General features: G+C 47.6%; 1 protein-coding gene and 1 pseudogene across 2 annotated transcripts in view; one reads left to right on the top strand and one right to left on the bottom strand.

Annotated features, from left to right (window-relative positions):
• Nucleotides 1-377: 377 nt before the first annotated feature.
• Nucleotides 378-2,684, bottom strand: LOC126934870 (putative uncharacterized protein KIRREL3-AS3; annotated as a pseudogene).
• Nucleotides 2,685-4,960: 2,276 nt separating this feature from the next.
• KIRREL3 (kirre like nephrin family adhesion molecule 3) overlaps nt 4,961-22,307 on the top strand; it is a 578,853-nt gene continuing 561,506 nt past the window's right edge. For both annotated transcript variants that reach the window (XM_050755683.1, XM_050755682.1), the window contains exon 1: nt 4,961-5,666. In XM_050755683.1, coding sequence (XP_050611640.1) covers nt 5,612-5,666 — 55 coding nt within the window. In that variant the 5' untranslated portion in view covers nt 4,961-5,611. The remainder of the gene's footprint in view (nt 5,667-22,307) is intronic.

Raw genomic sequence — 22,307 nt, 5'->3', positions numbered from 1 at the left:
GTGTTCCACATTTTGCAAACTATATATAGGCTCAATTCATTACCCATCCTCATAAAATACAGCCAGAGCAGTGGCAGGCACATGCCAGATGTTTGACAATGGTTTAATAACAGAGGGAAGAATAAGTTAAATTGGATTCGGAAAACAGGAAAACAGGAAATAGGATGTGGGGCACTAGGTAAAACTTTACTATTCATTCAACAGTATGTAGTGAGAGCCTACTGCTTACCTGGATAAGAGCTGTGGACACAGCTGTGAACTAGAGAGGTGCTGTCCCTACCTTCATGGGCTGCCAGGGTACCAGAGAAAATACAGGATTAGACACTTTTTACCGTAAAGTGTGATTCACATTAAGACACAAGAAATACAAGGCATCTTTGTCCTCGCTCCCTTTAAAGGAAGTCTTTTCCAGTTAGCCACTCTGGCATCACCACTCTTACTTTAACACAATGTTTGCATTTTGCATCCAACATGGTTGTAGAACGTATGTTGAAGGAAGTCTGTTCTGGAACCCAGAACCAAGTCTGGATGTGGAGTCTGGTTCTAGGGAAAACAAGGAGACAAGGGAAAGACATGAGTTCAGTAAGTTGGGGAAAGACTGAGGGCTCTCAGACTGAGTAGAATGAACACGAAGCAGTTTGAGGAAAAGTCAGAACCCATCACAGCAGAGAGGTCCACGCAGATCTCAGGATTGTCACTTGCTCACTTGTCTCCTTGGGGATGGTGACCCACCACTTGAAATCATCTGCCCTAACCCTGATGGCATTAAAGAGCACTTCCATATGTCTGCATGAGGAAAGGTGTGACCTCTGGAACAGAAGACAATGGGATTTTAGGATTCTGAGGAATCCTGGAGATCCACTGGCTCAAACCAGTCATTTAATAGATGAAGAAAGGTGTGCCCAGATTCATTAAAGGGCTACAATGGTTAGCAGTGGCCAGGCCAGCACCACATCAAAAGGCTCACCAGACTCCCTCCATGAGGCCTCATCCTTGATGAATCAGGGGAGCAGACACCCTGCCCTTTGGGGGATGCTTCTGAAAGTTGAATATCTGGTTCTCTGATACTTTCCCTCTACAATGGAAAGACCAACTGCAGGGAACAGGGGTTAAGGTCTCGTAATCCACCTTCACAGAAGTAAGGAAGAAATCTGTTTCAGATAAACGAAAAAGAAATAGGCCAGAAGACTGTGACTGCCCAGGTCATAAAGGCTGCCACCCAGCGAGGACCTCTGACGACTCTCTGGAAGTGTACGGAGCTTGGAGTCCCTATTAACTTACCTACAACTGGAGAGTCAGGTTACCCTGAACTCCCAGTAGGAGGCTGTTCAAAATGTGTTAAATTCCTGGACAAAAGAGGTTTAACCAGTACTGGCAGGATATATGAAAAACAAAAAGGGAATGTGGTTTCTAATGTATCTCTGCAACAAATACTGTGAAGAGGCATTAAACAGGAAATTCTCTGTACATGATGACTGCCCGTCTCTTAAAAGAGCCGCTCCCTCTCCTTGGTGATAATGGTGCCTCATGAACACGGAATAACTGTGACAGGAAGCCTGGCCAGCATGGCTGTGGGGGAGATGGAGAAGGATAGGACAGTAGGGACACTGGGCCCAGATGGGGGCCCTGGACTGTTGCCTCAGCCTGCAGCTTTCCTGCAGGGCCCCAAGCAAGCTAACCTAGAAGGATGCATCTCTAATGGAAAGGAAGGGCCCAGGCAGATGCCATCCAGGGCAATTTCTCTTATTAAAATGCCATTGAGATGTTTTATAATCTTTTCTCACATACACACCTGTATATACCTCTTTCCAATTAGAGGATAAACTTTCCAGGAACAGGAATTCTCATAGTCATTCCCCATGTCTTTAAGTATCCAAAACAGGCCTTTGGACAAACTGAGGGAATAACACATGTTAGACAATGGGCTGACAGCTACGAGGAAAGTCAGGAGAAAGTGGCGGTGAGCTGAGGTCTGCAGTGTGCCTGAATGCCAGCCTGCTCAGAGCACTCGACAGCCGTACCCCTCACTCTTGCACCGGGACCCAGAACCTTGCACATCACTCTCTTCGTCCCAGATCTCAGAAAACCCTGGGAGCAACTTACTGCCTCCAGGCAGCAAGGCTTGGAAGAGCAGGAGAGCAGGGCTTGGAAGCTGTCCGGGGGAGCCTTGCCCTCCTTTCACTTTTCACTTCTTGGCCAGCCAGCAGCAGAACCTGGGGCGGGCCGCCCTCCTCTGTAGGCTCCCGCCTCCATCTGGGCCACCCTGCTCCCGCTTGCCCTGCTGGCGGAGGTGGGGGGCGGGCCAGGGGCTCACAGGACACAGCACTTGGCACTGGAGGCTTGGGGAGGGGGCTGGGGACCGATGGATTCGGCCTCCGGGCTCCACGCCTGGTGAAGAAACGCTGGAGAGGATGCCACCTGCTGGCATCCCACCGGCTTGCACGGTGGGCTCAAGAGACCTGGAGCCAGCCTGGATGTGCAGAAAACCGGAATTCGGGCGGTTTTCCAAGTTGCTGGCTTTCGGCTGTCTCTTTAGGGCTGCCGCCTCCACCGACTGTCCCCAGAGACCCCGTCCCCCGCGCGCCGCCCCACAGACGCGAAGGCTTCCAGCAGGGGCGGCGGTCTCTCTCCTTTCCCCTCTTGCAGCGCACTCCGAGGTTTAGGGACTCTCCGAGCTTCTCCATCAGGTGGAGCCGTCGGCTCCTCGCCGTCTCCCTCCTCCTCCCTCCTCGGGAGCGAACCGCGCGCAGGCAGCCTTGCAGCGCCAGGAGGCTAACCGAGCCCCCGGAGGAGGTGAGGCCGCGGGCAGCCGGGCGGAGATGGCGGGGCCGCCGTCGGGGCTGGCGCCAGAGCCCGACCGGCTGTGGGTCCTGCAGGTACTGCTCGCGTTCTCTGCCCCACGTGGTGGCTGCCTAAGATTGCCGTGGGTTTTCCGGCACTCAGGCTTGAGATGCCTCCTGGTCCTTTTAGAGGCGGGCAGCTCATCACTTAATCCAAGCTTTTTTTTTTTTTTTTTTTTTTCTTTCTGCCGGAGACCGGAGGTTACAGGGAGGGAGCAGAGGGGAGTGGAGAGGGGAACAGGCCCAGCTGGCTGGGCGGTGGGGGTGAGGGGGGTACCTGGAGCCAGTAAGGGGGCCATGAGGCCAGTGTTGGGGACCAACGGGAGAGCGAAACAAGATCCTTCCAACCCGGATCTCCCAGGCCCCCCTCTTCTTTCCAAGAGTGAGTGCGAGTGTGGAGTGCGCACGCCTGTACGTGTGCCTGATTATTGCGTATTGCACACTTCACTAGCCTTGTGACCCTGGTTTTGTAACAGTTCCCTCTGGGGCCGAATTAAGCAAATCTGGTCCCTGGGCCATTGAGGAATTAGCACTCAAAATTAAACAACAGCTTAAAGGATAAATCTTTAGTTAAAACATCAAATGTTGCTAAATTTGATGAAGAATCTGCATTCTAATATGTATCTTATTCACTGCAAGAATGGCACGCAGACACCTGAAATTTCTCCCCAAAACCCCACAGGCTTAATGGAAACCTAGTACTAAGGTGACGGCGCTATACATAGTTATTTTCAGTCTTAATGTGTTATTTGGCATATGTTATTGAAAATTATTCCTCATCTCCTGTGTGTGTTTCTGATTTGCCTCTTCCATTTATTGCATGATCTCTTATACCAGGCTAATGGACTCAGGCGGAGCTGACACTGCTTCAGTAACTTGTTTGTTAATTTAGCTAATGGGTTGCCTCTTCTGTGTCCTCTTAGCTTCTGTTGCTCAGCATTTCTTTTTCTCCCCCCCAAAGTTTGCTTACAAATTTCCCTTTGATATGTTTAACAACCTCTAAGCGATGCAGTTAAATAAACTATTAAGTTAAGAATAGAAAAGTCAACAAAGCAGACACCTACCAATTTGTAGATCTTTGGTGTCAACTACCAGGTATCAGCTCCTACTAGCACACTTCTATATGCCTCTGCTTCTTTCTTTCTTGTTCACAAATACCATGGGATAATTTCTTAAAGTTAACATTCGCATGGAAACTTGGAGTTGGAATGTGCCTGGTAGTCAGCAGAGTCCTCAAAAGGTGTGCTACTGAAGGAGGAAAGGCTCAGAGTTTCCAGAAGACCTCCCCAAGGTCCAGGGACTGAAGAAAGCAATGATTGATTTTAGAATTGAACGCTAAATGGCACATGTCAGGGGAGCCTCTTTCATTTCCTCTCCTCTCTCTTCGCCTCTCTCTCTCACACTGCATAACATTGAATATTTTTCTGTGTTGCTTTGCTACGTCCTTAGAGTTTGTATCTTCTGTGTATACTCTGCTTGCACACTAGATTATGAGCTTCTGAAGGCATGGTCTGTGCCTATTATTTTACTTCCCTCCATGGCCTGTTTATACCAAGCATGCCTAAATGTCTATTAAGTAAATAGACCCAGATAAATTCATGTTGGTATCCTGGAGGAAATCGAGTTTGATTTGAGAGTGGAGTGTGAATTTCATGACAGGTAAAAGACTTGAAGATCCTTAGGAAGCGGTTGCCTATGACCTTGGCCTCTCCTTCGCAATTGGACTCACAGCACCTCTTGGAGAAAACACAGGCTCAGAGTGATGGAGCGCTCATTAGAGAGGCTCTGAATGCAAAGACAGGCTGCTCTCCTGTCCTCGTTAGGAAATGCACAAACCAGGATAATAATAATAAATGGGTGTGTGTCACAAACCTACTTGCCTTTCCTTTAGTTCCTGCATTTTGTCTTCCAGGAGCAGTGCAAAGCAAACTAAGATCCAAATGTTCAGGTTTTATTACCTACCTCCCCCCCTCCACCCACCCACCCACAGGAAACTCTCAGAAATGCAAAGCATGCTTATCTCTCCTCCAACTCTGAGCCTCCCGCTGCACACATTGGCCAAGTCCTTCCTAGGGAAAGATGCACACCCCCCCTTCCTAGTTCCCTTTCAGCCCAGTTTCCAGTTCCTGTGCAAAGGCAGGGCATGCATGTTTTTGTGCACATGCATGCATATACCCATCCTTAACTTCACTGTTAAACAGGACGCCGTGTGGACAAAAAGTCACAGCTCCGCTCCAAGCTCAAGATGCCTTTTGGTCAATAATGACGACAAAAGCTGAATTTTTCCCTATTTAGGGAAAAGAAAGAACACAACCTTTTCCCCCACTGTCCGTTTTGCATAGATCTCTTTTTTTCCGACTGTTTCCTCTTTAATTATGACCTGTCTCCCCTCCCTCTCCCCTCGCCTCAGCTTCAGTGAAAGGAGTCCTTCTGTCACTCGTCACTAGCTCGCTCGCTCACTGTGGGAGGAGCCCGCCTGAGGAAGCCGTGTGCCTGGGATGCCAAGAGCCAGAGAATGGATCTGCTCCGAGTGGGGACATTGCTGACAATCCCGGCTTCCCGAGGCGGCTGAAAACAGGCAGTTTGTGTCTGCTGGCTGTAGATACCCAGAGGCACAGAGACCGAAGCCACCCGGAGGGACCCACGGACGGACAGATGGTAGGCGCGAACCCGAGAGGACCGGCGGAGGCTGAGCACCGAGAGCCGCCAAGGCAGAGAAACTAACTGCATACCCAAGTTACCCCGCCGGCTTTCCTTCGCTGCGCTAAGGAATGAAACCTTTCCAGCTCGACCTGCTCTTCATCTGCTTCTTCCTTTTCAGTCAAGGTAGGACCCCTGCGCTGCTGGAGTTGGAAGAAAGTCGGCTGGGTTGTCAGGGCGCGGGAGGCTGTGGGCAGGAATGTGGGCAGGCTTCGGGAACTCGGACTGATGGATGCGTCTCTCGGTGCCGGGCTGAGATGCCCTGGCATTGCCTCTTTGCCTTTGCAAATGCAACAAAATGGTACTGTTTATTTTCCTTTGGAAAGAAGGGGTATGGGAGGGGAGGGGAATGACTTTCTCCTTTCACTTGTCAATATCCAGCTCAAACTCTCCAATGCAAATGAGTTCTTTATGCTTCTGGTATGTTAATTAGGTAGTATCTCTGTGGTTATGCCACTCTGAACTTCTGGGCACCTCCTCTCCTTCAGACCCAGGCCAGGGAAGGAGATGGCAGGGAGGGGGAGCTTGGTTTAGGTGAATATTTCAGCTTGAATAGGGTCCGACTTGCACAAGTGTATTCGAAAGCGAATGTGTGTGGTTTGCACTGTTGAAAAGGGGGTTGCAATTACAGAATGCATTGTGGGGGGTAACTTGCAGTGGTTGGGAAAAGCTTGTAAAGAGTTTCATTGAACGTCAATGAGTTCTCTAAATTAGGTTGAATTCTGAATCCTACACAGCACTGAATTCAGGGTATAAAATGAAATTTCGCCCGTGGTGCTGATTGTTTCCTTTCTGCAGCCTAGCAGGGGCAGAGAAGCAGGTGGACTCTCCAGAAAGAACTTTGCCACCTCTAGGCTCCTTGCCACTGGGAGCCCTGGGGCTGGTAGTGGTGCAGGAAGGAGAGGGAAATTCGGGAGAGGGAATGTGAGTGCCTGTTTAGAGAAAGGCATCAAAAGTCACCTGTGGAATTGAGTTTGAAGGGGCAAGTACATGCGTTCCTTCCCACTCTTTTGGAATGCCAATGCACCTCTGCCATCTGAGGCTGCATTTATGCCAGCCAACACAGCTCTTAGAGGTGCAAGACTCTCAGAAAAAAAATCCACAACAGAGCACGTCCATCTGTTGATTAAATGAAGGGTAAAAGTTTTCGAGAAAGCAAAGCACCTCCAAGGGTGGCTGGCTTTGCAAGCAAACAGCATGTCTTCTGTTTCTCCCCTGTCGGGGAGAAGCCAAATGTAAGCAAAAACCTGGCTTCCTTCTTCTGTTCTCCCACCAGTACTTGTGGTCACTGCAGATTTTCTCCTTATCTGTGCAATTCAAACTTTGCTTCTGGCCCTCCTCATGAAACCGAAGGGGCCCCTTCTTTGTATTTGTATGTGCATACTAATGCCTGTGTATAATGATAATAATGTATGTACACATACACACACACACTCTCATATATTCATATGGTTGTGTGCTTCTCACCAGGGCTCCCTACAGCAGCAGGAAGATAAATTGCCTTCCCCAGAGTTTCAGGCTGAATGAATAAGAACTATCTCAGAACACTGGTATAAAGACAGGTTCAGTTATATCACCATTTTGTAAGATTACCCTCTTTCTTGCATGTGTGTGTGCTTGCTTATGAGCACACATACACACACACACACACACACACACACACACACACACACTCACTCACTCCCATTCTTTGCTTCTTACTAGTTCACTCAGGAAGTTTCAATATAGAACCCCTGAGAGAAGGAGGGAATCTTCCAACCAACCCCCCATAAACACACAAACTCACATTTGCATGGGACCAGTGCATACTCTAATCAGTCTTTTTTGTGTTTAGAAGCTTGATCCGTGATACTTACCTAGATTGGCATAAGAAGGCTATAGGTGTCTAAGTATCCCTGTGGCTGTCTGAATCATTACAGTGTACATCTTCTGTTGTGCTTACTTCTTTCTTGGTCTGGAGATGTTTCTTGACTGCTTCATGTGAATCTTTAAATATTTATCTATGGATGTTAAATGCTCTATTTTATCTACCCCGAGTCCTGAGAGCGCTAGGAAGAAACCATAACATCATGCAGTTCTTAATGCCTTGTGCTCCTGGAGTATTCTGAGCTTGGCCGTCACTGTCCACCCTACCAAATGGTAGATACCTTGTCCAGAGGCTGGAAAACAGGTCTAAACAAAGATTAGGAGACCCAAGTGGACATGGCTGGTCAGATACCCTGCATCCCTGTACATGGTATGTTTCTTGAATAGACAGCCTCTGACTACAGGAATAAAGGGGTCAAGCCATCAAGTGAGAAGGTGTTTTATGGACTTCACTGCAATATGATGTGGTTATCTTTTGCCTTGATCTGTGGACATTTGTTTGTGTGGGTGTTGTTTTGAGCATTATGAATTCCCCAGAGGATTCTATTTGACCATCTTCACATATATGCTTAGCTCATGTACTGTGCCCAACCCCTACCCAGTGTCATGCATTCATCAACTTATTGGATAGAACGCATCCATGTCCAACAGGTCATAGGAGGTCCAGCCCACATGGCTCTACATGGCTTCCACTCTTATGCCCCGAACTGAGGTCTGAGGTTACACCCCTACCTGGCAGTCTCACAGAGCCACCTGCTTGACCCCTGCCTCCTGCATGCTGGGATGCCTCTCCCAGGAAATGCGAAGAGACTCAGGGGATGGCCTTTCCCTCAGAGACAACAAATGTCCAGGGTTGTTTTTAGTGCCTTATCTGGCACTCCGATGACATGGCCATCTGCTGTCCAACACCTCTCACAGTGGGAATCTGCGTGGCACTGAGGAGTTTCTGGGAACACGATTCCCCAGCTCCATGCTCCCAGTATCCTGGTCCCCGTGCAGAGAGAGTGCTCCAAGCAGTGCTCTCAAGATACAAATAAACTCTTAAAGTCCGTTCCAGTCATCCTTTTCTTCCTAATTTGTCAAATATTTATTTACCTTTACTTTTTTTCATAACCCTTTAGAGAGACAGAGAACAGAAATCAACATATAATTAGTATCAGTAATATGGTGGGTCCCTATTCTTTGAAAGTTTGGGCTTTTCATGTAGATTGAGATCAAGTATTTCTTTATCTTTCTTAAGGTGGCAGTAGTAAGGCTAAATAACATTCCTCCCGATTCCACCCCTGCCAGCGTCCCTGGGCCTGGCTCCCAACAAGGGAATGGAGAGCTGCCAGTGTGTACTGTTTGTGGGCTTCTCCCTTTCTTTAGATACCTCTTCCCTCAGCTGTCAGGACGGTTGTGCTTTGTTCAAAGAGGGATAATGTCACAGCACAATTTCCCTCCTGCTGAGAATAGTCATGTTCTGCCCCTGGGTGAAAAAATAATCGATTATCTTGTCATCCATAAACTTAGAACTTGCTACATTTTTTCTCTTTTATCATTTCAGTTCAGCCACAACTATTTCCTTCCATGCCCTCCTTAAGCTTCAAGCCCCATCCCATCCAGCCTGCACATGCACATCTTAGGTAGCTTGAAGGGAATAAGGTCCTAGAGGACTGATGACTCCCTGCCTCCAGGGAGATCTCCGATCTCCACTTCTGAGACAGGGGAGACACAGTAGCAAGAACTTGGCACCTTCTACTCCAGACACTCGTAAGAAAGGTGTTCTTTCCCTTGCTCTCTGGCATTTTGTTCTGGCATTCCTAGAGTGTCCTGCCTGCCTTGTGATTTTGCGGTTCTGAAGGTTCTAATTCTGCTGAACCCAGATATCTTGGCTTTGCATGCACACTGTACTCTATTGGGGTAAAAGTGAAAACTTGCATTGATCTGTTAATGGCATCCCTGGGCTAAGGATGCATTTGAGGTACCATCTCCCTACTGGGAAGAATCTAAGCAGCCCACTTGCTCTCCTGCCTGGCTGGGAACACCAAAAGGGGCTGTCAGTGGCTGGCAGAGGGCAGAGGGTCATGGTGATCTGAATCTCCTAGGGAATAGAAAGGTGTCTAGTAGACAGAAAGGTAAAACAGAGTGAGTGGAGGGAGCAAGCCAGGGTAAAGGGAGCCATGGAGATGACAAGAAGCATGGAAAGGGAGGAGCCACTGCAAGAGGCTTGAACTAGCAAGGAGTTCCCTTGGGAGGGCCAAGGTGGGGGAGGCATCGGAAGAGAGCCTGAACACATCAGAGGTGGCCTAAGGAATGGAGCGATCATAGAGGGTACAGGCAGAGAAGGAATCAGGAAACAAAGTGGGGAGTGAACAGCAACTTTGGAAACACTTACACTCGCTCAGAAATGCCATAAAACAAAAGATGAGGGAAGTAATGTGTGTTTCTCCCTCCTACCAGAACCCCAAGTGGGATGACGTCTTGTCTAGAGGAAGAAGAATCAGTTCTTTTGTGCCGGAAGGTCAATGCACAGCTGCCAAGGGTGTGGGACCACTTCTTTAACAGATCTTCGGGTGGGGGAACTGGGGCATGTCTGTTGGAAATGGGGGTGGCTGCGTGTCTATGTCTCAGTAGGGAGTCCTCAGTTGCCAGCCAGACCTATTGAGGATGGAAAAGAAGCTCCCTAGGGGAAGGACGGGTGGGGTGGGGTCAAGGCATTCACATTGCTCTAAGAGGATACCATGGGGTCCCCCTCTTGGGTGTACAGAGAAGGATTTGGCTTGGAACAGGCAGCCACAAGCTAGGCATGGTACCAAGGAGCAGCCCTGCCTGGTGTGCGCCTGTGTTGGTGGAAGCCAGGGCCAGCAGGAGATGGGGTGGAGCAGGAGATTAGGCCTGAAGATGCAATTTCTCTTTTTTGTTCAGCCCAGTGGGGGTGACTTAGGCAGCATTATATTGCAGACCCAAAAAAGCACATGAATAATCCAGAGCGAATTGAAGAGATTTCAATGGCAAAATAATAACAATACTAATGATACCTTTGATTTGCGGAGTACTTTTCTTCCAAGGAGATAAAAAGATAAACTGTTTTGGAAACATGGATAAGGAAAAGAAAATTGCCCATAATGGAGGAGTGAGGAGGAGGGCCAAAAGCACTGGTTTTATGGTCTGACATATATGGGGGGTGCTAAGGGGGCTAGAGGGGCATAGGCATTATTTAGTAGCTACAGTCCTTATCCTTGTAAGTTGTTGAGATGACCTTAGGTAAAAAAAACAGTGCAGGCATTTTTTATTGGGGTCCATCAGGAAACAGACAGGCACTGAACTTGTCCTGTGTGTGGAAAGAGGGGTGTTCTAATTCATCAGTGGAGAAGGTCAGTAAGATCATGAGCATACTGGAATGCACACTGCAACTCTCCCCACCACAGTGATCTTGACTTTGGTGGTGCTTGCAGCAGAGTGATTGGAGCTCCAGTCTTGCCTCAAGGCCAGGAGACATCCCAGCATTCTCGGAGCAGGGTCGGTGGGAGCAGCTGCTCTGGGGGCTAACTGTTCCCTTGGATTTCATATCCCATCACAGCTATTCATAAGGGAGTGAGCAGCAAAGCCAGCCAGTATATTGTGCCCAGGTTGTAATCGCTTCATCCTGTATTCCAAGTAGAGTGGGATTTTATTTCCAGTTAGAGGAATGATGTGAGAATCGACTGCATCGAGACACAGTACTGTTCCATACGTCATTGCATGTCATTTTCTTTTCCCAAGAGAACGTCAGAATTTACCCAGTTAGAAGTGCATGTCAAGTAAGAATATAGATACCTTATAGATCATCAGAATACTTCTCTCACGGTCGGGGAAGGGGTGCTATGTCCTGCCATCTGCCAAAGCTTTCTTATGAAGCACGGAAGGGCTTCAGTCCTCCCAGAAAGCACTGTGTCATACAGCCAAGGGTCACAAGAGGGTGGGGGATCTTCTCCCTCATTGAACCTCCCCCAACTGCACGTTAACTTTCATTCACTCAAAGCTTCTAACCCACTGAAGGAACTAGGACCATTATGCTTTTTAATTCTTTCTCTCCTCTCCCAGTGGTAAAAATGAGTATTCTGGCTGTATACTTCTAGAAGTTGGTAAATGTCAATATTGGATAAGTGTTTCCTTTATATCACTGCAATTTAGCATAAGCTGCTTGGAAACAAATGTCTTCGGTAAGCATACAATGTTTCAGTGAGTACACAGTCAACACCACTATGAACATTAAATAAATGTCAGCTATTCCTTGGCATACTTGGTAACAAGTTAAAGCCATGGAAATAGTGGCCAGCACAGGTGAATCTGCTCTGTGCTAAGCTGTTCTGTTGGGGCATGAAGGGTGGAAAGAGGAAGTCATCCTTCTTCTCCTTGGAAATAACTGCAAAGGAAGCAACCAAACATAGACACCTGCCTGCATCCCCTGGCCAGGTTTTTCCTGGCATCTGGAAGCCTTCCCATGCCCTCCTGACCCTCTTACTGAACACACACACACACACACACACCACTTAATGTTATATCAGTGTGATATCTCCAGAACTTACAAGAAATCAGCCACTTTCCTCAAATGGGAGCTATGCTCTCACCCTACTCTTTGCCTGTCTTCATAGGCAAAGCAAAGTAGATTTATCTGAGGCTGATTGTTTTTTGATAATTGAAACTAAAACTGCAATGGATGGCCTATGTATGTCAGTATCAGAAAGGATGTGTGCGTATCATGCTGAATTATCTAGATGGTCTGCTCACTTGGCCTGTATTCACTGGATAGTTGTTGCAAGTTCAGATTCTTTGTAACTTATGCCTGGACGACTGAAATTTGAAGTCTGAGGCCAGGAGTTGCAGCAATAACAAACAAACATCACTGTCACTATTCCACATTTTTCCCTGAGGGCTCCACATAGTCTGGTGTCTCAGTGGGTGAAATATACTGCTCCTTCCTTTGTGATCAAATACCATTTTATGACACTGAGGCTCAGCCCTTGGCCACTCAGCCAGCACTCACTGTGGGCCTCCTATGCAGCAGGCACTGTGCTGGGGCTTTTGATGCAAAGATAATGAAGATGATATTTCTGCCCCAGAGCTCTTAGTCTGGTTGGGGAGCAGACACTTCCATTAAGGTTACAACATGATGGGCTCAGAGCTGTCAGAGTGTTCTGAAAACAGGTGGATCAGCAAAGGTATCAGAAAAGGTTGCAAGAGGAGATGATGACATCGTGCTTGATATTATAGGATGCTCAAGAGTTCTCTAAATGAAGCATGAAAAGAGATTTCCAGTCTCTTACATACCTTACAGTGATTGCAAATACAAGAAGGCAGTACAGAATGTGGTATGTTCAGAAGCCATGGCAGTATGAGTGGCTAGAGTGCTACTGTGTTAGGGAAGTGGGAGAGGAAGCTTGGGAAGGGAAGAGTCCACTTGTGAATGGCCATGGGTACCATTATACATCTTTTAAGGATGGATTGAGAGAATTAAGTAAACACCTGAGAAACATTGCTAGTAGCCTATTGGTTTGTGGTCCTCTCTAAGGGGGTTTAGGGATCAACATGTTATTTTTACTTCTTATTATTTCTTTTGTTTCACATGGGGCTAAAAAAAGTAAAATTGAACGGAAATATACCTTTTCATCTTTCTTTCTAGCTGATGGTTGAAGTGAGCAAGAGAATAAGTATAGGGGGATCTGACCTTAATGGTTAGTCTACATTCCACAGAGGAGGCACAGAAGGATGGTAGGTAGATGAATGCCAGAGCGATGTGTTAGCTAAAGAATGTGGAAGAGAAGAAAAAAGATCATGGAAGCACACAGAGGCAGGACTGCTGGCTGCATACTGGACTTGAGCAGACAGCGTGCATTGAGGAATGGGATTTGCCAGTTTGTGGGTCTGCTTGAAGGCTAGTCAGAGACGCAGGCAGCCTAACATTGAAGATGAGTGCTAACCAGAAGGGGAAACAGCACTGAATCAGGTGAGCACAAAAACCTAGGGACATTTTGCTGATGATGTCTTTCTTGTTCTCAAGAGGAAGCTAAGTTATACTGGCTTTAGGGAAACCAAGGTTACAAGTTAAATGATTCTACTCAGAAGATGTTGGAAATGTTTTACAAGGCTCTGGCACTGAGTACCCTTCATTTAAGATTAGAGAATGTCATCAGATCTACCTGTATGTTCCACACTTTGGCCTGTTCTCTTCAGGAACTGGTGAAGGCTAGCAGGACAAGCTCAATGGTGAAGCAAAACCCCGATTGTTCCGCAAGAAATCGACGGTGTTATTTCCATGACTGCGGATATGTAAGTCTTATGTCTAAGGCTGGCCCACTGAACAGTCTCTTATTGCTGAGAGTGTTCTGACTCACAGTGGAATTCAGGCCATCAGGAATGTAGGAGTCAATTCCTAAGAAATGGGTTACAGAGTAGACTAGATGACGTCCAAAGTCTCTCCAACTGTAAGATTCTCTGAATATTATCTCTTAGCAACAATCTATTTATTTTGGATGACACATTTCTAGGGGGCAGGTGATGCATTCTATTTGCTCTTTGCCAGCAAATTTTCTTGTAGGTGCCTGGCAAATTCTTTTGGTTGTTGAGGGTGTTGTTAGTCGTGGCAGTAATTATGTTCTTATGATGATGGTGATGATAACTAGCGTTTGTATAAAGCTTCATAAGTTGCAGAGTGACTTTTGCAAGCACTACCTCATTTCATCAGCAGAAGTAACGAGAAGTGGGCAATAATGCTGTCATACCCCCAGAGAGGTTACTTTGCTTGACTAAAGTCATTTTCAGTCTGGTTCACTTATTCATGTGCCTTGATGCTCCTCAAGATACTGGTAGATCCAGCTGTTCCACATCAACACTAAAAAATGCAGGAGAGTATCGTAAGCTGTGACGTCATAAGACAGGTCGTGGTCTTATAATTTGTGGCAATCCCCAGTGTCTAGGCCTGGAAAAGGATTTTAGGGAGTTTTCCTATGAAAATCATGGAACTGAATCCCAGGTCTGACCTTTGAACAAGGATGTAGCATCGTAGCTCGATTTTTTTTTAATTCCATACTCTTTCTGAGTCAGTTTCTTTATCTTTCTGGCATTCAGCTTTACCTCGGGGTACAAAGTTTCCAGAGGCCAGGCTTTGGGGCTGAAGAGTAATTAAGGACTTACTCCTGGAATAGCTCCTTTTGTGGCTGTTCTGACTGATAATAATAATAATAATAATAATAAAGGAGACGAAGGCAGGGACTTTGCTTCTCTTAATCGGTTGATTAAAATCCAAGTCTTTTATCACCCCTGGTGTCTAGCACACTGTTGGGCACATAGAAGGCTGTGAATAAGTGTGGAAATATTGGAATGAAATGAGGGGTAATGAGAAGCCAGCAGTGCTTATGACATCAGCACATGCTAAGAGGGCCCCTGGCAGGAGGCAGAGGAACCTGACTAAGTGAAGTGTGGACGTGCCCTGCAGGAAGTTGTTCCTTTCTGGAAGGCCTTGAATGTCCTTTGGGTCACCAGAGACAACGCCAAGAGAAACATCCTCTGCCAAGCCACCCACTGCTCAGCTTCCACAGGAAACCATCGCGTCCTTCTGTTCTTTAATGCATGTCAGTGCCCATTTCTGTCAGTCACCTGCAAATGTCACAGGTGACTCGGCTCTGGTGCACAGCGACAGTCCACCTGTCACCCTTGGCAATGCTGGGAGCAATGACAGCTTCAGAGTAACACTGGGGCCCGGTTGGTTCATTGCACAGGAAGCTTAGCACGTTCATCCGGGAGTGATTCCCACCCTTCGCTGCCTCACTGACCTTGTGGCAAAGAAAGCAAAACCACCACTGAATCCCTCAGTGGTTGCGTTCCCTAAATCCTAGGACCTGCACTTTCCTGCGTCTTGCTAGAGGACGCTGGGGTCCACCCCACATTCACAAGGAGTTCTGTTTCTTCAGGGAATGCCCTCCGAAGCCTTTTTCTTACATAGGAAGCTGCACCTGAGTGAGGGGCAACTGCAGAGGCAGAGAGGAGCTGTTCTTTTGAAGCCGCACCAGGGGCTGGGGCACTGTTTTGGGCCCTGACGCCAGGTGAAGGCTGCAGTGCTTCAGTCAGCCTGATGGTGGCAGCAGCAGCGCTTGCAAAGCCCTGAGCCCGCCCAGAGCGAGCGGAGCCGGGGAGGTCCCTTAGGACCGGGAAGGGGGAAGCCTAGTGGCCGCAGGGGGCTGGGAAGGGACGAGAGGGATAGGTGGGCTCTCCTCCTCCCTCTGGGTGGTGAGGGCAACGTTACAGATGGGGCAGCTCTCGCAGGAGGCGGATCCTCTCTCCTGATTCTGCAGGGTGTCAGGGTGGAGTGTTTGGGGGCATCCGGATGAAGGGTGGCAGCAGCTAAGGGGGTACAATTGAAAATGCTCAGAGGGGCTTGAGAGAGCTTCAAAGAGAGGGAGTGAGGAAGCTCAGCCCACCGCACGGGTTTCCCTGCCACAGGGATGATGTTTCTGTCCTGTATGTGAAGGCGAGTCCTCCCCAGCAGGGGGACCGCCAGCCCGGAGCCCCTACCTCCCTACAGCCGCCTCCAGGCCTGTGCCCGCTGCCCCCTCCAGGCGTTTTCCCTTCCACAAGGAGTGATTCCAGCCTTCCAGGGTCAGGGAGCCAATATTTCTGCTGTCATTCCCCGCCAATGCTGAAAAACCAAAACAAACAGATGCTAAAACGAGGCTTCATTATCCCTGATTATTCCTGATCTCCTGGGCAGGCTGTGGAGGTGCTACTCTGTTTTCACCTCTGGACGGAATTACTAATTTCCAGCGACACCACTAGAAAAAACCACGATCATGGCTGTTTGAACATCCTTCCAGACCAGATAACAGGATCCTGGCCGCAGGCCCCCGGAAACAATGGCCTTCATGCTGCCGGAGAGACACCAGGGGAACCCTCTTGGCCCTAAGACTTCATCATGCCTCTCTTTACCTCCAAGGGGATGGCGGCTCGCCTTTTTTGCCACTTGATAATTAGGATGAGATGTGTCTGAAATCCCAGAGTTGATCCATAGTCAGCGTGAACTAAGATAGCGGGAATAGAACGAAGGAAAGGTGCGGCCACCATTGGAACAATCCACTCCCTTGTCTGCAGCCTGAGTGGTTGGTGGAGCTGGCGGTTTATGTTACCTTTGGCCTTTCATTCGGTTTTGGTTGCTGGAGGGATTTTCTACGAGGTGTGCTGAGACCCAAGCAGCTTCCCTCACCTGACTCACCATCAGATTCCCTTGCTGCTCTCTCTGCATCAGGGTGAGCTACCACTGCCCCCTTTGTCCCCGCAGTGCCAGCCTTTCTGGGCAGTGGAGTTGGGCTGAGGGCAGGATTGCTGTCTCCATTTTACTGATAGTTCTACCAGCAAATGCCAGGTGACTCCTTCGGCATCTCTAGTAGAAAAGAAAACTTTTTGCCTAAGTTTTACAAAGCCTTATTTCAAACTGCAGAGTTGATGCTACATGGGTCAAAGAGGAAACTTAGAGCTGCATAGTTTGAGAATTTACTAAAAACAATAGGGACTGAGCTCCTCCTCAAATTAAAAGATGTTGTACCAACGAGGCGTGTGACCTTGGCCCTGCTGCCCCCTGAGCCCTTGATGTGGCCACTTTTCCTCTTTCTCCTTTCACCAAGAGCTGCATTGTTGTTTTGGGATCCCTTAATAGAAAGCTGAACTGGGGAGGGAGGAGAGTGGAGAGAAAAAAATCAAAACCTGTAATAGTTTCCGTACGCTGGCCTCAGCATGTTTCTCTACCCCCAAAGCCTTGTGATTGCTGAATGGGGACCAGCCACGGGGAGATGGTACTGAGGCCTATGGCTAGGTCCTCTGCTGAGCTTTGCATGCATTTGCTTATTACATCCCCTAGCAATCTAATAAAGCAGGGATGCTTAGACCCATTTGCTGATGAAAACTACTGAGGCTTAGACAGATTCAGTAACTTGCCTGAAAGTCATCCGACCGGAGAGTCAACAGACCTGCCAATCAAACACCCGTGTGCAGACCCCTTAAAGCCCTTGCTGCTACTCTGTTCAGGAGCCGCCTCCAGGCCTGTGCCCAGCTGTGCCCGCAACATGGCTATTGAGGCACCAGTATTTCTGAAATTCTATTTTCTGAAGTTCTTCAGGAAGGATTTCAGAAATACTGGTGCCTGGACAGCTGTGTGACTATCAGCAAGCCACAGAAACCCCTGCCCTGGCCGGTGGGTCCCCTCCTTCATAACTTATAGGATTTGGGACAGAGAGCTGATAAAAAAGGAAGAAAACCTCTTCCCCAAAACCAAAACTGACAAGAATTTGAGGAGCTTTCCTCCATGGCTAGTGACTGCTCTCTGCCTCCACAACCCACTTCCAGTGTAGCTTAACATTTTGAAAGCCAAATGCTAATTTCTTAAAAAGAATTCCTCACCACCTAACTTCCCCTCAGTGGATTAAAAAATAAATAAATAAATCCCATTCTGCTTAGGGAGAGTTTAGCCTTGTGGTAGCTGTGTGCTGGAAGAATGGAGCTACTCTACATAAAAAGGTGTTCCAGGACTTCAAAACCCTCCTTTTTGTCAAGTCTAGAAGTAAAAATATCAGGAGACTACATGTTTCTGAAATGATTAATAATGGTCATTAGGGGGAAATAAAAAGACTCTTAGAATGTAGGAGAGCCTGAGTGTCATACAGCCTATGATTCTTTTCACTTTGGCCTCAGCTGGTACAACTTACCTTGTGTCAGAAATCATTTCAGAAGATGGCACGTATCTACCCAGGCCATGCTTAAAATTGTAATATGGGTTTAAGATAGACACTTATGATAAACTAGCAAAACATGAAAGTTCTTTGAAGTTTTCAAAGCTCCTTTAGATCGAATCAGAGCAATACAGAGGAGGAATGCAAGGAAGATAGATCTCTGCAGAGAATACTTCAAATGCCTTCTTTTTACTTCAGTGGGACCTGCCATCATTATCAACAGAGCCTTAGCAGCTGATGCCAGGGCTCCAAATCCATATCGATGCCCCTTTCTCTGGGCATGAGCTTTGCTTTGGGTGTTCTCTTCATCAGACTGGGGCTGAGGTTTTTGCAGAGAGAAATCCATACGTTATAGGTGAAAACAACTGAATACTGGAACTGTTCAGAATCAAGACATACCAACCAGAAAATCTGAACATTTACCTCACCTGTTTATTTGTGAAAATAATAGGAAATCTACCTTTCACTCTTATTATCAACAAATATTCTAAGATCCATACCATTGAATTCATGCCAAGGAAAGTTTGAAAATACATAGACTGTTGTATTTTTTTAGTTAAATTGTCTTAGTCTTGTTAGTTGTTGACTTTATGCATACGATATAGACTCTGCTAGATTTGCTCACTCACAATTGCAATGGAAAAGGAATCTTTGTGGGTCAGTGTATCCCCCTAATTCTAGGTGTGGACTCCCTTTATGTGTTCCTGACAGGTAATTATCTCACATATCAAGGAAGTATTAGGGTCTTTCTATGGTTTCTGGGTTATTTGAGCTCATAGATTCTCTATCACCGTGGTTCTTCAAGTGTGGTCTGCAGGTCAACTTGGAAATTGTTAGAAATCCCCATTTTTGGGTCCTAGCCCAGACCTTCTACATCAGAAGGGACTTGACCCAGCAGCCAGTTATACTGAGCCCACCAGCTGCTCCTGAGGCCTGCTCAGCTTTGAGCACAGGTGCCATCAAGGCTGAGTCTCGCTTGCCTTACAGTGTCCCCTCATTTTCACCTCCATGTGGACACTACTGATAGTAAGTCTACAAGGGAGTTGAAAGTCACTTTCTAATCAGAGAATTTAAGGTGACTCATGGGAGCTGCCTCTCGTGTTTTCATGTTACATCAGGAATCAGGATCTGTCCTGAGCACAGGAAGCCAAACTTACGATAATGTGGAACACAGCAGCTATGGCCATCCGTCACTGACATCATTGCCTTCCTCTCACAAGTGGAAAGAAATCAAGTGCGCTTCCTATCAGCATGGCTTTCATCCCTGTCCCACCCCAGTGGAACCCAGGGAAGCAGTGTCATAATCTATGTTGACAGGGAAGAATGTCTCTAAGAGTAGCCATAGATTTTCTTCTACCTGCACTTTAGAAAGTTGATTTTAAAGTCAATGTTGTACACCAGAGATGCTCTTGTCCATAAAGGATAGATTTTCTGTTTTGTACAGTGAAGAGATTCAGAATGTATATAATAATGCACCCCGAGAATTCTTGCTCTGTATTTAAAAAAAAATATTCAAGGTCAATACAAACACAAGGATTGATATTCACTTCATTGTGAACTGGGATCTTCTAGCTGCTTATTGTCATTTTATTGTTCAATTCATTAAAAAAAAAAAAAAAGGCCGGGCGCGGTGGCTCAAGCCTGTAATCCCAGCACTTTGGGAGGCTGAGACGGGTGGATCACGAGGTCAGGAGATCAAGACCATCCTGGCTAACACGGTGAAACCCCGTCTCTACTAAAAAATACAAAAAACTAGCCGGGCGCGGTGGCGGGCGCCTGTAGTCCCAGCTACTCGGGAGGCTGAGGCAGGAGAATGGTGTAAACCCGGGAGGCGGAGCTTGCAGTGAGCTGAGATCCGGCCACTACACTCCAGCCTGGGCGACAGAGCCAGACTCCGTCTCAAAAAAAAAAAAAAAATGTTCCCATCGCTAGGCATCTGGGCCTCTTTCTTCAACCCAAATCACCAATGGGAAACCAAATACATGAGCTGATGAACCCAGCAACTGAGAGGGCCTTGGGGGGAGCGAGCCACAGATTTAAAGGCCCCCTCATCCCACAGTGGATGCCGTGTACATCCTGTGCGCATCCCCAGATGGCTGAGTACTGTAGTGATGGCAGAAGAAGGGGGAGAGGCACAGGTGGTGGGTTGTACAGGCCAGAGAGGAAAGACAGAGAAACAGAAAGACTAAGTGAGCTGACGTGTGTGCAAGACACACATTTTAGGTTTCAGGAGATCACGAGGCTATACAGGGTCCAAAAACAACAGCTTTAACCCTCTCCCATCCAGGAGTGGGTCATGAAGGCGCATACCTTATACTCAAGGTTTTGAAGTTTCCATTCATCATTGAAGTATGTCAGTAGCTCCGCTGTGACAATAACCAAATCACCAGCTTTGCAGCGTTTGCTGTCTTCTCGTTGGTGTATGTTTCTTTGATAGCATCCCAACACCTTCTGGATGAAGATTCTCAGAATGAAAGTCTCCCCACCCTCTCTTATGCCCCTTTACTCCAACCACACAGAGCCGCTGACATTGTCTGAATGTGCTCTGCTCCCTCGTGCCTCCTGTCCCTCTGGAGTGGCCATCTCCTCTCCCCTACGTTAGTCCAGATGACTTCTACCCTAAGGACTCAGCTGCTTTTGCCTCCTGGTGGAAGTTTCCTTGACCTCCCTCCCCACAATCTAATTTAAATGCCCTTCCTTCCTTCTTCCACAGCGCCCCAGGAAGCCTTTTGCAGCTCTTACTACAATATGTCAATGTAGATTGCTTCTGGTCTGCTTTCCCTTCTATATTGTGAGCTTCCTGGCGGCCAGGGCTGGGTCCTGCTCACCTCCATCTACTGTGCAGTGGCTTTGTTAGACTTGGGTGCAGAGTCGGATACAACCAGTACTTCTTACACAGGAAAAGAGCATAATGTGTCAGGGATTCTGGACAACTCCTACCTTTCCATGCCCAGCATTTCACTTGCCAACCCACGAAAGTGTTTTATCAGAGAATGTGCTCTATTTATCATCATTATTGCCTTTTACAACTCGAGTACCTATGAGCACCAAGTCCTCCTTGGGGAAAAGGTGATAATAATTTAATCCTTCCTTGCATTTATATAGTACTTTATAGTTTCCAGAACACTTGCACATTAATTATGGTCTTCCTCCCTGAATCAACTCTTCTCCTTCCTTTAAAGAGTAAGGAAAATAAGGCCAGGTTATTCTAAATGGCCTCTCTAAGGTCACACAGGTAGTTGGGGGGGAAGCTAAAAGGAAAACCTAGGAGTTCAACTCCAAGCCCAGGGCTCTTCCATCTCCCTCCTCCAGGTCTCCTCCCTGGGTTCCTGCCCCCAAAGAGCATGTGCTTAGAGGGTTCTTGGCAGAGGAAGCTCCTGGGGGCACTTCCTGCCTGCTTACGTGGAGCTTGGTGGGGTGAGTACCTCACTGAGAGGCAGGAGAGCAATTTGTGCAGGGAGCTTGGACAAAGTTCCCGGTAAAAAGTGCTAGTTGATTCCAACCACAGCACAAGGGTCTCTGTGCAGAGGCTGGGGGAAAACCGGCTCTTGACTGAGGCCCTCTCTTGTAAATGAGGCATAACAAAGAAAACATAGTAGCTCCATTATCGTATGGACTTAGCGCCTGGCAGCAGCCAGTAGGAATGGCCTGGAAACTTTTCCCAGGGCAACCTTTTACTGGGTCCATCGGTTGTGACCCCCCTGCACTGCATCTACCGTGAAGTATCCATCCGCCCCCCGTCACTCAAGGAAGACCTGCTTGAAGGCATAGAACCCTCATCACAACTCCTCATCCTCCAAGCACATGACACAAGCCCTAGACCAGAGGCCAGGAGGCTCTGTCACTTGCCCGGTGCATGGCCCTGGTATGGAAGAGGGAAGGAGGCTTTTTCTCCTTCTTGCCTCATGAAGTTGTTGTGAATCTCTGGAGAGAACTCCTTTTAGTGAGGGCTTTGAAACTCTATGAAGGGCACTATTCAGAGGTGAGGTACTTGCCGTCCTCTGGGTCAGTGTCTCCAGATGTGCTGAGCTGGTGCCCAAGGTCAGAATGGATCTGGTTGGCATCCTTAGTCTATTTTCAAGACAAGGTGCCATGTGGCATTCTGGGCGTGCAAGTTTTCTCAGTGGGGCTCATGGGGTGAATTAACCTCTAATGCCATAAAAGG

Source organism: Macaca thibetana, chromosome 14 (genome assembly GCF_024542745.1).
Source record: "Macaca thibetana thibetana isolate TM-01 chromosome 14, ASM2454274v1, whole genome shotgun sequence".
Lineage (NCBI taxonomy): Eukaryota > Metazoa > Chordata > Mammalia > Primates > Cercopithecidae > Macaca > Macaca thibetana.
This window is presented reverse-complemented; position numbering and strand designations above follow the sequence as displayed.